Here is a 17,291-nt window from a genome sequence, read left to right as displayed (position 1 = left end):
CAGTTCTCCTCCGCAGCCTCTGCGGGCAAGCGCCGGGGCTGCTCTCAATCTCCTGGCTGCGAGGAGGCAGCCCCGGCGAGCTGCCGTGCGTCCCGTCCAGAGTATCCGGGGTGCGGGCTACAGCGTCCTCCGCAGCGCGTCTGCCCGCAGTTCCCGCCGCCCGGACTTTGCGTTCCAGTCCCGGCTTCTGGTGGGCAACATGTCAAGAGCCGTCGCCGCTGCAGCTGCCGCCGCCACCCGAGGAAGAGCCGCAGCCTCGGCAGCCGCGCGCCCACGAGGGCAATAAACCGAATCCCTCGGGCGCAGAGCGGCAGGGGACCCTCCCGGTGCTCTCTGCTCCGGCAGGACTCGCGCCATGTGCTGAGCCATGCCCCTGGCCGCGCCCGCGGGCCGCGTATGGGGCAGCGCCTGAGCGGCGGCCGGTCCTGCCTCGATGTCCCAGGCCGGCTCCTGCCACAGCCGCCGCCGCCCCCGCCGCCGGTGAGGAGGAAGCTCGCGCTGCTCTTCGCCATGCTCTGCATCTGGCTCTACATGTTCCTGTACTCGTGCGCCGGCTCTTGCACCGCCGCGCCCGGCCTGCTGCTTCTGGGCTCGGGATCCCGCGCTGCTCACGCTCAGCCAGCCCTGGTCACAGCTCCGAATGAGACATCCCCAAAGATGCCTTTCCGGGCACCGCTGGCCAACTCACTGGCTGCAGGCAAGGATAAGACACTAGTCGCCGGGAGCCAGGAGGAGCAGAGTCCCGAGGCACCGGACTCCCCCAGCCCCATCTCCAGCTTCTTCAGCGGCTCCGGGAGCAAGCAGCTGCCGCAGGCCATCATCATCGGCGTGAAGAAGGGCGGCACGAGGGCGCTGCTGGAGTTCCTGCGCGTGCACCCCGACGTGCGCGCCGTGGGCGCCGAGCCCCACTTCTTCGACCGCAGCTACCACAAGGGCCTCGCCTGGTACCGGTGAGTTTCCTATCGGGGGGCCCGCTGCGCTGGCCGCGATCCCGACCGTGTCGCCCTACGGAGCCGTTGCGCGTCAGGTGGGGAGGTAGCAGGGGTATAACTTCGGGCAACCGAGGGAGGGCAGGGACCAAAGAGCGACCTCACATTGCGGGTGGACGGTGGCAGAAATCCGGGTGCGCCCGGCTAGGCTGTGACAGCAACCTACAGAAACTTGTAGCGGGACGCCGGTGACTCCGTAGTAGTCCGCTGAGCCCTAGAATCATTCAGGCGACCTCGCTGCAAAGACACCCGGCAGCTACTGGGAAAGCGCCAGAGGAACCGGCTACCTTCCAGCGGTAGCGACATCCCATTCGAATAAATCGGCGTGGCTAGGATTTTGTTGTCGTTCTCGTAGCCCGGGACGCGGGGAGGAGTGCTGTCGGAGTGTTGTGCGCCTCTGGGTCGCAGCCTCCTCCATGCACCAACAACTAGAGTCGCTTCTGCTGCCCAGATGGAGAGAGGGGCGCAGGCTAAGGCGCGGCGCCAAGGCCGCCTCGAGTCTGTTAACTTTTTGTTACAATTCTCCTTGTTACCGGAACCCGAAGGGGGTCTGACCCGCTTGGCTGGCGAGCCCCCCTGTGTTTGGGAGGGTGGCGGTGTGGCTACGCGGCTTTACTGGCTGCAGCGCGCCGGGCGTGGAGCTGTGCTGGTCCCTGTCGGGCAAAGGCGCGCACTGCAGCCCGCAGCCTCTTCGAAGGCTTCTAGGCTCCCAGGCTCCCGGGAAGCTGCCGGTCCGTGGCCTCCTCCCCAGCCTCTGTGCTGGGAGAGCCTAGGCAAGGGCGCGAGATTCCGCAGACCTAGTACATGTCCGGGCTCAAAGAATATCCCTGGATCATTGATTGAGAAATAAGGGTTGCCTCGAGGTCGCGGCTTCCGGATGTGAGTCCAGTTCCAAAGGGACCTAGACTCCGGGGTCACAATCGCGACCTCTGCCCACTGCATCCCGGGTTGCTGGTCTGGTGTGAGCTGCTGGAAGGGTCACACCCCAGTCTCCGGAAACCCGGTCGGGTCCTCAGCCCCTTAGGTCACCACCCAGCCCTCGCGTCTCCCCCGAGTTTTTTTCCAGACCCCATTACTTTCAAAGAGGGTCACGACTTCCGAAAAGAGGGAGAGACACGAACCGAACCCCGCTCTCCAGCTCGACCATACTTTCCAGGACCCGGATGGCGTGGCGAATAAAAGGGCCTGACCCCTAGGATTAAAGCAGCTCCTTTCCCAGCCTCGCTCACTCCCTCCCCTTTGTCCTTTATGCTTTTTTTTTTTTAATTGTGAGGAGTTGCCCAAGTCTCGAGATTTAAGCCATCTGTGACGGCCGCCCTTCTCGCAGTTCCCAGGACACTGCGGGTTAAGAATGGGTACTCGGATGCAACGCCCACCCGGGTTCACGTCCCACCCCGGTGGGCCTGGGTGCTCTTATCCGGGCACTGGGAATAACGTGGATTCTGGGTGGGCCCGGAAAGGTGCAGTTTACCATGGGGGGCTCGCTAACCGTAGGCTGTTGCCATCGATGTGTTGATAATATTACCTCTATCCCACCATGCTCCCCATACACACACACCCCGCTCCTGGAATAATGTTCCGAGGACCGGGTGGCAGGCTAATGATTAGAACCATTTGTATCGGAGCCGAGCCCGAGCCAGTCCGGGCTTTTTGGTCAGACCCACTTGAGGCCGAGTTGGGAGGAACTGGCAGGAGAGTCACTGAGCCATCGGGGGTGTTAGAGGCACCTGAGGCAGGCGATGGAAATCCCCACTGGAAGATTCACGCGGAGGCGGAGGTGGCTGCCTCCACCTGCCACCGCCCTTGGTGCGCTGGAGGCCCTGACCGCGGAGAGCGCAGCCCAAAGAGCGTGGCAGAGACCAGCGACCCGAAGCCGCAACGCCAGCAGCCTCAGAGACGCGCGGACCACTGGGCTCAACCAGGCCGTGGTGGATCAGGGTTCTCTTCCTTCTGACGCCACCGGGAGGCACAGGCCCCGAGGCTGTGACCTGGTGGATCTAACTGCCATGGTACAAGTGTCCTTCCCGGCTGCGGCCTTCCCGGGCTGTCCCACCCAGGGATCGGCGGGCCAGCCGAGTTACTGGATATTTTCTTAAAGAAAAAAAAATATTTAAAATACTATCTGTTTACTTAAAACTTGTAAATCATTTTAGACGGTTCTGGGTGCCTGGCAATGTAAGAACTTCACGATTAATTTGAAAGCAACCCTGAAACTTTAAATCCAACAAACGCCCGAGACGCTGACCCAGAGCGCTGCACCTAGCCCGGCTGGAGTCCACCAGGCTCGCAGGGCTGGGCTCCAAATCAGGCCTGCAGGGTCCCTTCTACTCCGTCCGGAGATAGACCGCCCGCTGGAGAACAGCATAAATAATAATTAACCAGGGAGTTGCAAGGCAGAATCGTGGTTAGAACAAGTCCTCAAAGCCAGAGTGTGAGCGAGGAGAGAGGCCTTTTTAAAGGCGTTTGAGACGAAATGGGAGGGGGTGTGGAATGGATGGCTGAGTTCTGGGGTCAGCAGGCAATTGGTTGTAGAATGAGGTCGTAGCTGTGTCTGAGCAAGCCGTTAATGAGTTTAATGGGTTAATACACAGACCCGCCAGGGGCCTGACCAGTGGCCCAGGGCCTGGTGGATTTTCCTGGATGCCAGGGAATTGGCAATCTTTATACTCCCTACCAAGAAACGATCAGCCAGTGGGTGACCCAGACTCCTGGGAGGCCAGAGTCTGCAGAGGTGGCAGCTTCGGGTTGACTCTGCGCCACCACCCAGCCATTGGGATTCTTTACAGCGCCCAAGTTTGCAAAAATCACAAAGCTAATGTGAGCTAGTTCCGGCCTCTGTCTGCTCGGGTCCCAGTTTGTACAAGAGTTCTGAACTGACTTTCCAGTTCACATCCTGTGTTCTCTAATTACCCTCCAAACTTAGTGAGTGCCCGATAGTGATGTCTTAGAGGCTCATGGGGGCTATCTGGTGGCCTTTACTCTCAGGTGGGGGTGTGGTGTCTGGGAGATTTGGGGCTAGGGGAGCAGGATCTTTAAATCCCCAGGTGGAGCAAACATCCAACCAGCTTGGTACCCGAATTTAAACTGGAGAAGTGTTTTTTTTTAATTAATTCTTTTTATATATATATATTTTTATATAACCTGGTCACAAATTTTTATATAACCTGGTCACAAATTTATTATTATGTATGGAAATACTAACTTTTAAAGATTTTTCCAAACTGGAGAAGTATTAATCATGCAGTTTTTAAAAAGCATTTCTTCTTGATCCAGCTTAAATTTATTGTATATTTCCACAAGTTTGATGATCAGAGTTGAAGAATTAACTTAATCAGACATTGTTTGATTGTCATTTGCTCCACAGAGTTGACAGTGGTGGGAACTCCTTTCTCAGAATGGCTCCCCTTTCAGTTGTACAAAATAAGCTGGCACTTCAGTGCTGTGGCCAATACCACACCCCACTGTGTGTGTGTGTGTGTGTGTGTGTGTGTGTGTGTGTGTGTGTGTGTGGTTTAACAACGTTGTAGTTAAATTGTACTAACTGTTCGTACCAGGCACTGTTTCAAGTGTTCAGGTTAGCTAGTTTAATCCCCATTACCATTCTGTGAAGTGGATACTTTGACAGGTGAGGAAACGCGGGCACAGAGAGGTTAACCAACTTGCTTAAAGTCTCACAGCTAGAAAGTGCTTATTCCAACAAGAGGTCATTCTGTGCAAGGCTCCCTGATGTTAGTGACCAAAACATACTGTTAGTCATGTGTAATTATTCAATGTGATTTCTGCGCTAATAGAGTTTGAGAGTTTCTTGCCCACTTCCAGTACCCCACCCCACTCCTAATCCCCCACCCCCCACCCCCATGCAGAGTGCCCACTTTGTCATTTGTCTTAAAGCCTTTATAATGCCCGGACAGTTGACTTGGAACCATCCTGCACTGGTTTCTAACTAGATGAGGACAATCATACCATTCTGGCACTTTTATTTCTCTGCACAGGACAGCTAGAATCAAAGGAGTCATTAAAATGACAAAAATACCCCTCAGGTCTAGTGGCTGAGAAAACAGCCAGTGTCTCCCGGAGGAAGTGGTTTATTCAATGCCATTTGCCCCTTTCAGGCTGGGAGGCCCAGGTTAAGTGACATGTTCTCAAGCTCCTTGGAATTAATTTGTTCATTTAAAAAGATAGAATGATCCCAAGTCAAGAAGGACACAGTGATTAGTGGGTGCTTATTAATCAAAAGGCAGATGATGTAGCTAGAACTCAGATTTTCCTAGAGATCCTAAAACCCAGTAATAAATGTCTCTCTGGGACAGCTGAAAAATAGTAATTTCCTTTATATTTTTAGCGGATCTCCCACTTCCATATGCCTAGTCTGTTTCTAAAAATTTGGTGGCTAGCCCTGTTCTGACTTCACTGGAGGCTAAGATCTCATTGGGGATAATCTGTGTCTAAATAATTGCACTTCTTCGGTTCTGGAGTTTAAGGCAAGTATGAGGCTCACGTCTCGGCTTCTGGGAGAAGGTCAGACATTGACATCGAGATGCAACAATGTGAAATACAAACCATTATGTTAGAATGCTGTCAAGATTTACCAGCAAGACTGTGTAGCATGTGTTGAGCTCTGTTTTTAATTAGGCCCCTAAATTACACCATAAAATGGTTGATTAATCTTTTACAAGTTGGGGGGAAAATATAACATAAATTAACCTAATCATAAGTGTTTTCCCAGATGCTGAGTTAATAAAATTGTCAATATTTAATAGCGGCCTATTAGTTTTAGATAAATAAGATGCTGAAATGTATGAATTAAATTACACTTATTATCTTCCAAATGGTGTGTTACTCTCCAGCAGGTCTGTGAAAATTAGTTTGCAGTCCATATCTTAGGAGACATTCTTAAAAGATAGGCTACTAGAGTAAATAGGAATTAAATGCTGACTTCATTTGATTTTGCATTTTTTAAGGATCTATTTATTTAAAAAGCGGTAGTTTAATGTGCACTAATAATGACAAGATGTATTTTCCCAGTCAGAAGTATTCTGTTTGCCACTGCAAAGTGATCTTACACGGTTCCTGTTTTTCTGATTTTTTTAAATGTTTTGAAAAATCAGTATGTCACAAATTCTCATTCTAAATATGCATGGTTGAGTTTAATCCCTTCAGTTTAAGACAGACTACGAGACAGACAGACAGAAGGTTTTCTCCTTCGACAAAATGACTGTTTGAATCACGAGAATTATTTGCAATCGAAAGCTCACTAGGAGTAAACATTTTTGTTTTCAAGCAAAACAAAAACAACTGGCAGCTCTCTTAGATCAGAGGTGGGGTGTTTACACAGCATCAGAACCGAAGCCCAGGACCCAGACAGCGAGCCCACTTCCCTGGGTCCCTTGGGATGCTTTGTGCTCTGACTCTGAACACAGAAGTTAAACTGACCGGCAGAAGCACAAAATGCCCACGCTACAGGCACAGCGTAAGGACAGCTTCTAGTGCAGAGAGTTTCGATAGGACTCTAACAGGACTATTCCGGAGAGTCAGAGAAACTTCAGGGCGGGGCTGGTGGGGGAGACTTGACTCCCCCAACTATGTGGCACAGTGTTGAGGCCAAGGAGAGCATATCCTGCCTTCTTCAAGTGGCAAGAAAGAAGAAATGGGATACTGGTGTCATTAAAGACTAACAGGCCAGAAAACTTCTTTATATCTAAATTGTTACCTAGCCAGGACTATCTTATTCCTTGCTCTCACACTATCCAGCCTCAGATAAAATTGCTGTTTGTGCATGTCAGGTTGGTTCTTTTTCTTGTCCAGAGATGGGGGAAGTTATCTTTGAGGAACAATAATTATTCTTAGTAACTTGATAATAAATTCCCTTATAGCTACGAAGCTAAGTGTTACAACATCCTTGGTGCTCAAGAAACCCCACAACACAGTTCTGAGCCAGAAGAATGCCTCTCTCTTACATGTATTTAAAATTCTTTTATGTGTGCACTCCCCACACTTCGCCGTCATTTGACAAATATTTTTTTAAAAATAGCTTAAGTTACTGACTCACTCGAAAAACTCACTTCACTATGACATGTAAGAAACATGCATAAATGAAGTTGTACTACTCCACTTTTGCCCCACAAAGTTATGAAAATTATGTGGTACAGCAGGGAGAATCCAATTAACGATAAGGCATTATATAACAGAAGAGGAGAAAACTGTATGTACCCACCACAAAGAAATGATAAAAGCTTGAGGTGATGGATATGCTAATGACCCTAGTGTATACAGGAATTAAGACATCACATTCAACCTCATGACTACATACAAATGGTGTCAGTCAAAAACCAAATGTAAAAGTTGAGTGTGTAGCCATGGAAATAGACACGATTAAAGACCTTTGATAAAGAGAACTTCACATTTCTCAGGACACGAAGTGCGTTGTTAGAATGATATATTTTCTTTTTACGCTGGGTAGATGTAAACAGTGAGCATCCGGTTAGCATCAGGTCTCTGGCACTTCAGCTCAGCCAGACTGTTTTGAACCTCCTTGGATGGGACCTTAACCTTTCTAAGTGTGTTCATCCGTGATTTAGTGGGGCATGGGATCCAGAATCTCTGGGTTCCAGAATTTGCCGCACAACACCCTGCAGAGACACACACACACACACACACACACACACACACACACACACACACACACACACACACACACACACACACACACACACACACACACACACACACACACACACACACACACACGATTCTGGGCATTGAGACTGGGATTGGCCAGTGAAGAGTGAAAACTGTACTGAGAGGAGCCGAGAGAAGCCGTTTTCCACGCCCTCTCCTGATATAAGGGAGGAGCCGCCGCCCCCTTTCCAGGCCTGGTGACATTAGTGTGCAACAGGGCCCACGCCGGCTGACCGCTGCCACGCGTGCGCTTCTGTCGGGTCCTCACCTGTGGGGCTGAGCTGGGCGGAGCTGCCTCGGCCCGCGCTGATTGGTCGGAAGGGCTGCCGAGAGACCAATGGAGTCGGGCCTGAGCGGAGGCCCGCCCCCGGGCTTTCTCTGAGCGAGTCTCTGGATGTCTGCCCAGTTCTAGCCTCTTGTTCGCCTTGCTTGTCTGTGTAACTGGACGGCGGCGTTAGACTCCTCTGCCCTGCAGGGCCAGCCTTCGGGACACCGGCCTGCAAGCGTCTAGTGGATACTAACTTCAGTTTGGCGTGAGGAGAGGGGAGGAGATGCTTGTTTATTGCTGCTAGTGGCGCTGAAAAAAAAAAAATTCGATTTAGCCCATTCTTGCCCTAAAGTGCAGTCTCTCTCTCGGCAGAGAGGAAAGCTGGAAGGCTGACACCATCAGAGACACCAATCCCTCCAGACCCCTCCCAGGGCCTTGTGGAAGCTGGTCCTTGTTCAATCCAGCCCTTACTTTTGGCTTGCTGTTTGACTCGTCCCTGGAGCCCTCCCATGTGATTGTTCCAGAAGCTCCAGGCATTTAGCATATGCCAGCTCCGCCAGCTAACACAGATACACAAAGAAGAAACATCCTGTTTCCACCCATGAGCTTCGTTCACAGAAGCCCCAAGTGGGTGGGTGGGTGTGTCCTGGAGGGAGTGGAGCGGAGCTGAATTCCCAGGCAGATTTCCAGTCAAGTCACCCAGGCTGACCTTTATCTTGGGGTCCTTCTGGCTACTGAGTAGGTTGGATTAGACGTGTGTGCCACCAGGCTCAATGAATAAAGAATGCACTCTTATAAATTGCGTTTACCTTTTCCCCCCTACTGATCTAACAAGGGCATATTTATCGAGCAGTGGCCTTTAAAAAAATAGACTTCGTTTTCTTGGAGCAGTTTTAGGCTCAAAACAAGCAGGTGTGACGCACAAAGAATTCCCATGTACCTTCACTTCTATACATCATTCTTCCAAGACCCATTCTCCACCGAGGGGTGCATTTCTCGCAGTGGACAAGTCTGTGCTAACAGGTCTTCACTCAGGCCCTGATTTGAATAAGGGCCTTGCCACCACCCTGGCTTTTTATAGGGGTTTGATAAGCCTGTGGACATGCTGCCGGTGCTGAGGCTGGGCTCTTCCTACAGCAGTTCAGAGCTGGTGCTACTTTGGCAAAGGGTCCAGCTGGAGAGCTCCTCTCAGCTGTCCTGGGCGTGGAACACAGTTTGTTCGTCTGTCCTTATTAACCTTGTCATCCCACATGCAGCCTAGTTCCCTCATTTGTAGCCTGGCACTGTGGGGAGCTCCGTGCCCAGCTCCACACCAAGAACGCACTTTTCCTCGTTAGGTTTCCACAGCCCAGTTCCTCACAGGCGTTCTGAATGGGATTTGCTATTCATTCTTAATCCATTTCACTTCCTTTGTATTTGGAACCCGTGTAGCCATCCTGGGACAGGCCTGCTTCAGTCAGGTGCCCTACCTAAGTCAATTCCAGTGAGAAATTTCTGTCTTGAAGTTTCTGGTTCCCTGATAGAATTTTCCCACCTGTTGGTAACTCTTAAGGTCAGGTCTTGGCGACAGACACTTTCATACCTGAGAAAGTTACCTGTCTCTGATGTCAGCATCCCTCACACACAGCTAAGGCAGAACCTGACAGGGTGGCCGAGTCAATGACGCAGTGTGCGGGATACAGCCCTGCCACAGAGCGGCCACACTGCACATCGGCCCATTCTCTGTGAAGTGAGCTCTCTGGCTAAAGTTATTGGAATGTCTAATTCTCCCTCTCTCTCTTTCTCTCTCTGTGATCATATAAATGACATATATAATATATATGTTTAATTTTGTTTAACCTAGCATCTCCTTTTGAGCCAGAACCCTGTATGTATCCTGTTTTCATTCATATCAACCATCATCATCTTGTGACGTGCTTGTCTGGATGCCAATTTGGAGTATGTTGGTGGAGCAAGCCTCTGAGTCTTCTTGCTCTTTGAACTCCTGATCCTGTTCTCTGTCTCTTTTGCTTCCCTCCTTCCATCTCTGCCTCCCTCCATCCTTACCCTAGGAACAGATAGCCCCTTCCTATTGTAAGAATCAAATCCCATACATAAGCCTGCCTCTTGGGGTATCTGTTCAGATGTCATGCTGCACCCTCCAAGAGGTTTGCTACAAAGTGAGCAATACAGAAGGAGCAGCAATAGACAGTTCACCCAAGGCTGGGTTACGAAGTGGCCAGCTGAGGAGTGGGAAGCAGGCTCACGAGTGAGGATTTCAAGTCAAGTCTTGCCATCAGCTTCTGCAGCCGGCCTCCCCTGGCTGCTGTTCCCCAGAGCAGGCTAATTGCAGGTTCCGCTTTCCCCAGCAGCTTAGGTCTGCTTTCAAAGGCGAGTCTTGTGAGTTGGTGGTGTTTACAGAGCAGGGTGTTTGCCCTGTGTTGGAAACGATGGAGAAGCTAGTCTCCGCCCTGCTCAGCACAGTGTTCCTGCGGTCTCTGTGTGTTTTGTCCTGGAGCTTTCTTCTTCCTGGATGCAGTGCCGAGGTCTTCACTAAATAATGTGAACAACACTTAGAAACACCAGCAGCCTGGGGCAAGAAACAAAGCCAGTAACAGCAACAACAACCAAAAAAAAAAAAATCACCCCATGTTTTGTTTTTGTGTCTGCAGCCATAGAGAATACTGGAAGGCACCCTGAGTCCTCACAGCACCGGAAACAGAGGAGCTCTCAGGATTAGGTGTCATAAGGACAGGAGGCAGGTGGGACATTCTAGCTGAAGAACTTGGGGTCGATTACTGCTGATGTACACTTAGGTTTCAGGGGTGTCTGCCTTTCAGCCTGCTAGGATCACCTTCTTATCTCTTGGCTCACTGTCTTGGGTAGGCTCCTCCCACTTGGTAACAGTCTAACACCTGCCAGGATACCCCCGCCCCCAGGCCCTGCTCAGAGGCAGACATTTGGCAGAGGCAGTCCACAGGGCACACAGCGGGATCCTGTTGGCTGGTCCTTGGCTAGATTTTCATGCTTATCTCATTTCTGGTCCTCTAAAGTTCCATGTCTGTTTCAGGGACATTGAATGCCCTCTCTCTCTTCCCTTGGGGCCTTATGGGATCCGGGCAGTTACAGGGCAGGTTTACAACCAGTCATGCCTTAGGTGGTACTTCTCACACCAGTCATTCATTCATGATTTTCTCCACCACATTTTCGAACATCTAAACTGGATCGAGCAGGAAGTAGACACTTAGTAAGTAGGCAAGCTGTTGGTTTACTATCGGGATCTTCGGGGAGCTCACAGTATCAGCTAGGGTGGATTGAATGAGGGGCATGCGAAACAAAGAGAAACGCGGTGGGCCCAAGCAAAGGGCCCTCCTAGGTTGGCCTTTGCAGGGTGGATAGGAGTTTAGTGGCAGATCACGAAGGAAGCTGTTAAGGTGTTCAGGGCAGACCAAGAGGCCCGAGAATCGTGGTAGAATACTCAAGGTTGGTTGGAGCACAAGAAGTAGGAGTTTAGGTAGAGGCAGGAGAATCCTTCATTTTCCCAGTCACAGGGACTTTTCGGGCCACCAGATTCTCCTGTGTCAAGCATGGTCACCAGCTTTGTTAGAGCTGTATGTCTGAATTCTTCAATATGTGTCTTTGAGGGAAATGAAGTGATTTGATATGTCAAGGCAGGGTAGACAGGAAAATGGGTAAAGCTTATCCTGAGGTAGCTGGCACTGAGCCTGCTGGACCAGACTTGCTCAGGCATCTCGGGCAGACGCTATGTTCTTCCCACCTGCTATCACTGCAGTGTTCCTGCAGGTTTTTTGGGTACCCACGTGCCCCAGGTCCATGGATGTCTCCTTCCTGCTGGGCTCTGAAGTTCTGTAGGGAAAGGCCATGGTCTGTTATTGCCATCTACTCCAGACACCAGGATGCCCAGAAGCCCATGGACCATAGTCTGTTGTGGGCCTGGCTGCCAGCATCGGCCTGTCCTTTACTCGGGGTTAGAACTCAGGCATGCCTGGGCAGGGCTTCTCTGCCAGCACAGTGAGCCAGGAGGCCAGTGAAGGAATGCCACGTGGGCAGGGCCAACCTTCATTTCTAAGGCTCAGACTTCTGAGGCCTGGAGAAGCCACATTGGCTCCCAGTTGCCCTCTTTCCCACATGGCTTAAGCCTGTCCCTGCCCTGACTACAAAGTAACTCAGTCCTGTCTGGAACCTTCCATAAGGGCATATAAAAGTGGTCACAATTGCTGATTAGCTCTGGCTTAGAACTGCGCCCTTATATCTGGTGTGCTGAGGTTATAGGAGACCCCAGAAGAGGGGTAGCTCCTGGGTAGGGCTGCCTCACCCCTGCCTCCCTTCCCACCATCTCCTCCAGGGCATGACCACCCGTTCATTTTTAGTTATTTTTAGGATTGCATTTTCTTCCAGTTGCAGCTGGAAACCCCAAAACAGGCTCCTGAGGATTTTGTGTTCTGAATAAAGAACATTTGTCAAGAGCGGCCTACGGTATATGGGCATTCTCTCCTTTGGGCAACTTGGAAGCCACCTCTTCTCACCCGTGTGGCCTCCTGTGGGAGAGGTGAGTTTGAGGCGTGGATAGTAGGTCCTGCAGATCGAGATGTGGAAGGCTGGAGCAGTCAGTGGGGGTCACCAGTTAGGATCAGCAGTGGGACCCAGCACCTGGCAAGCTAAGGCAGGAGGCTCGGGAGTTGATGGCCAGGCTGCATGGAGACATTGCCAAATATAAATAATTAAAAAGCTGGCCTTTCATTTTGCCAGGCGACCTTTATAAAGAATTCAATTCTTTATTTCTATGTTTATTGCTGTTTTATTCACTATAGCAAAGAATTGGAATTAACCTAGTTGTCCATCAACAGATGAATAGACAAGAAAATTTGTTATCTATATACTATATTGTAAAGAAAAATGAAGTTAGAAAATTTGCAGGAAAGTGGATGGGCTTAAAGTATATAATATTAAGTAAGGTTGCACAACCTCAGGAAGAGAAAACTGCATTTTCTCTCTCATACACAGAACCTAGTTAATTCTCTCTCTCTCTCCCTCCCTCCCTCTCTCTCTCTCTCTCTCTCTCTCTCTCTCTCTCTCTCTCTCTCTCTCTCTCTCTCTGTGTGTGTATGTGTGTGTGTGTAAATAAATATACATGTGGGTAACAGTATAAATATAGAAAAGAAAAGAAAAAAGGTTAAATATAAGGGGATGAGGAAAGACTGAATGCACATCATGGACACTAGCTATGACAGAGGATATAAAGCTAACTGTTTTTCTAACTCTAGCTCTCACAGGTTTTTTGGTTTGGGGTGGTGGGTAAGTATATAAAACATACTTGATACTGAAAGTGTAAAATCTAGTGTGAAACTTCACAGCTTCTGTTTTGAATGCTAGTTCTAACCACATGCGTGTTCATTAAGTCACATAGACTTTGGACCTGGTCAATTATGGTGTGTGATTTGCTTATTTATTTTCAAGTTTTTCTTAATAATAACATTTATTTAAAAAAAGAATTTTGCACTTGATGCTTGCCTGTCAGTTGTGTTCTCACTTGGAAGTGTTGGGATTGTCCCCGTTCTAAAATCTCTGCTTCTCCTTCCCCCAGAGAATAACTTGTAGAATTCTCCCTGCCAGCCGAGTGGTGGTGGTGCATGCCCTTAATCCCAGCACTCGGGAGGCAGGGGCAGGCAGATCTCTGTGAGTTCCAGGCCAGCCTGGGCTACAGAGGGAGTTCCAGCACAGCTAAGGCTTTTACACAGAGAAGCCTTGAAAAACCAAAACCATCCCCCTACCCCCCCCCCCCAAAAAAAAAACAACTCCCCTAAAACAAAAAAAGATTACTCACTGCCAGAGGACTGCCTTGGGTCCAACAACAGCCCAGGAAGGAATGAGGGTTTTCATCAGGGATTTTGTTATTATCCGGATGTCCCTTGCTTTGGGTTTTGTTCTTTATAATTGCTGTTGTGTTTTAATGTGAGATGCTCTCCACAGGCTCACGTGTTTGAACATTTGTCCACAGCTGCTGCTGCTGCTGCTTAGGAGACTGTGAACGTTTAGGAGGTGGCGCCTGGCTGGAGGAAGTATTTTAGCCAGCTCCACTTCCTGTTTACACTGTACTTCCTGTGTTCACACCATACTTCCTTCCAGCCAACTTCCTGTTCCTGCTTCCAGGCCTACCCTGCCTGCCATGGTGGACTGTGTCCCCTGTGGAACTAGAAGCCACACAAGCACTTTCTCCCTTGAGTCCCTGTGGTTCAGGGCACTTTATCATAGCACAGGACCAAGAGAGGTGCAGTCTGATTTTTTTTTGTAATTTGCTGAGCGCTTGCTTTTTGTTGGTCTCAGGAACATTCTGGAACACCTCCTGACTAGCATGCTTTTGTCAAGGTGTGAGGTGAGGGTTCCTGCCTTCACACTCCTACCACAAGGAGCCGTCCTCCTCCAGGCCGTTCTCTCCATAGGACTGGGTCCCCTCATAAGCCCTTCCTCTCTATGGCGCCTTCTCATCATGTATTTGGGCATAATGACGAGTGACTAAAAGAGGGTGACTAATGCAGCAGGCTGTCCTGTGCTTCCGTCCCCATGCCCCAAGAATTTCAACCTGGAAGCCAAAATGACAATGCTGTTGAACAGTATTCAGCGGGCACTGCCTTGGCTCATGAGCAGTAACGATGGTGCCCAGACTAAGCGGCCATTGCTAGAGAGCCTTCATGATGAGGGAGAGGGCGTCCATCCTCAGCGAGGTTCTGTTGCGTGTTGGGATGGAGCCTGTCATTAGAGGGAAGCCCTGTAATTAGAAATTCTACTTCCAAGTGGGACCTGCAGCCGGAGCAGCTGCAGACTCTCAGCACTGCATGCCTGGATGCTGAAGAGGAGGGTGCTGGAGCCAGGGTGCCCACCTGGCAGTAAGTGGGTGGCTCTGCAGGTGACCACGTGGACTGAGGGTGTGGTCGGTCCCCTCCCCTTTGCACGGGCCAGGGTGGTGGATATACAGTTGATTCCCTCTTCACTGGCTCCTCATTTTCAACACCCCCCCCCCCACACACACACACACTTCTGGCTCCTTCCTTCTTTCTTAAAATATTTATTTATTTTTATTTCATTTGCATTCGTGTTTTGCCTGCATGTATATCTGTATGAGGGCATTGGATCCCCTGGAACTGGAGTTGCAGACAGTTGTGAGCTGCCCTGTGGGTGCTGGGAATTGAACCCGGGTCCTTCGGAAGAGCAGTCAGTGCTCTTAACCACTGAGCCATCTCTCCAGCTCCCTCTTTCTTTCTCTCTCTCTCTCTCTCTCTCTCTCTCTCTCTCTCTCTCTCTCTCTTTCTTTCTCTCTTTCTCTTTCTTTCTTTCTTTCTTTCTTTCTTTCTTTCTTTCTTTCTTTCTTTCTCTCTCTCTCTCTCTCTCTCTCTCTCTTTCTCTCTCTCCCTTCCTTCCTTCCTTCCTTCCTTTCTTTCTTTCTTTCTTCCTTTCATCCCCTCCCCCCCCAGTGCCAAACTTCTTTCTGAGTATTGAACTCGGGCTCTTGCACATGCTAGCCAAGTGTTCTACAGACATGAGCCATCATCCTCAGGCCTCAGCGCCAAACACCATGAAGCTGTCAACTCGAGCCAAGATTGGTAGTGCACACCTGTACTCCCAGCACTTGGTAGGCAGGCAGGCAGTAGTGTCTCAGTTCAAGGCTACTTAGTGCAAAGTCCACCTCAAAAGACAACAGGAAGACAGCTCTCTCTTCATTCTTTTTCATGGCATAACCTATTTCGCTTTCACTTTTATCTGACCACCAAAGAAGAGGCTGGGGTCAGGGGACAAGACAGAGAGAGGGGCCCAGTCAGTGGCTGGGTTTTCCCCAGGACTGCGTCTCCACAGACACATCCACTCTCTGGTTTATAGCTAGGCTAATTTAATTTTCAGCTCAGAGGCCACCCCGCATTTGGTGGTAATCTCAGATAGTTAATGAGCTAGAAGGAGAGCCAGCCTATGGGATGGCGTCTCACTCCTCGCCTCAGTGGCTTAGCAGGACTGATTTATTAGCCGTTTGTTCCTGGTGTGAGCGGGCCCAGGCAGTCTGGAACAGCTTCCTGATTCTCCCCTCTTCTAAAGACCAACTGAGCGCTGGCTTCTGGCCTTAGCTTTTGGACCTCTCTCTTCCTTTCACAGCTGGGCTTGAGTGGAAAGGAGGAGGAGGAGGAGGGCCTGGGACACAGAGAGCCTCAGGCCGGCTCATCTGCCCAGCCAGCCCGCAGTGCCTGTGAAACTCCTCCAGCCCTTTATTTCAGAAGCATTTGTCCCCAGCCAAGCCAGCATTGAGCAATTCTGGCCTGAGATTCTGTCTCAGCATTTGGGCAAGTGTTCTTCTTCTGCAGGACAGTGACACGCTTGAGAAAAGGCTGAGAGCCTGAGCTATGCAGTGGGGATTCACCAGCTGGGGTAGGCAGCGCTGCGGGCTTAGTTTTGTGACGACTGGCTTTTAGGGAAGACCGTTTACCTTCCGCTTCCTAAATCAATCTGTCTTTCTTACGCACATATACCCGCAGTCACACGCCACTTAATGATGTTCTGAGAAATGGCTCATTACGCCAACCACACCCTTTGTGTCAACATCGGAGTGCACTTATACCCGGATGGTGCAGCCAGGGACCCACTGAGGCCACACCGGACGCCTGTCACATATGTGGCCTGTTGATAACCAAGCCCTGCTGTGTGTGCACACATCATCTCAAATATGTCATCTCACGGATATGAATGTGTCATTCCATCTGTATACATATAAAGATATACGCATGCTCTTTGTTTTATTATAACATGTGGTCCTTATAATTACAAACAACATTAATTTGGCAGACAGGGAGGGCAGAGATCCTTAGAAAGGAGATTGGTGATAATGGATGGGTCCGAGAGTGGTGGTGATGATATTTGTGCATTTTGATCTCATAGGCTAGCTCCCCTTCTATCTCCTTCTCTATCTCAGATTACCACCACATGGGGAGTGACCCTTCCTAGAACCATAGCCTTGGGATGGACATGGCCCTAGGAATCCAGCGTTCTGGAGTCTGAGTTCCTGCTCCTTCATTTGCCCAGTGATTTGGGGCCCGTATCTGCAGGGCTCCATGGTAACATGGCTGATGTAGAGTTAGCCTGCTTCTTCCTTACTAGAGGCAGACTGCTGTGTTTCTATATGGGAACTTTGAGCACCATGCCAGGCAGTATCTTTGAGATTTAGCCAAATCATGCAGACCTCATCCTTTCAAAGCTTAATAAAATGTAACGGCTCCAGCCTCACACAAACATCTAAGAATGACCTGAGCCGGTGGGCCTTAGTGCGACAGGATCGGAACACTCAGGCCACTCCATCCATGTCCACTCAGGCCTGTCAG

At 50.1% G+C, this 17,291-nt stretch overlaps 1 protein-coding gene across 1 annotated transcript in view; it reads left to right on the top strand.

Moving 5' to 3' along the window:
• The first annotated feature begins 396 nt into the window (after nt 1–396).
• Nucleotides 397–17,291, top strand: part of Hs3st3b1 (heparan sulfate-glucosamine 3-sulfotransferase 3B1) — a 36,956-nt gene continuing 20,061 nt past the window's right edge. Inside the window, exon 1 of the mRNA XM_006973527.4 lies at nt 397–950. Coding sequence (XP_006973589.1) covers nt 397–950 — 554 coding nt within the window. The remainder of the gene's footprint in view (nt 951–17,291) is intronic.

The sequence above is a fragment of the Peromyscus maniculatus genome, chromosome 8 (genome assembly GCF_049852395.1).
Source record: "Peromyscus maniculatus bairdii isolate BWxNUB_F1_BW_parent chromosome 8, HU_Pman_BW_mat_3.1, whole genome shotgun sequence".
NCBI classification, from domain to species: Eukaryota; Metazoa; Chordata; class Mammalia; order Rodentia; family Cricetidae; genus Peromyscus; species Peromyscus maniculatus.
This window is presented reverse-complemented; position numbering and strand designations above follow the sequence as displayed.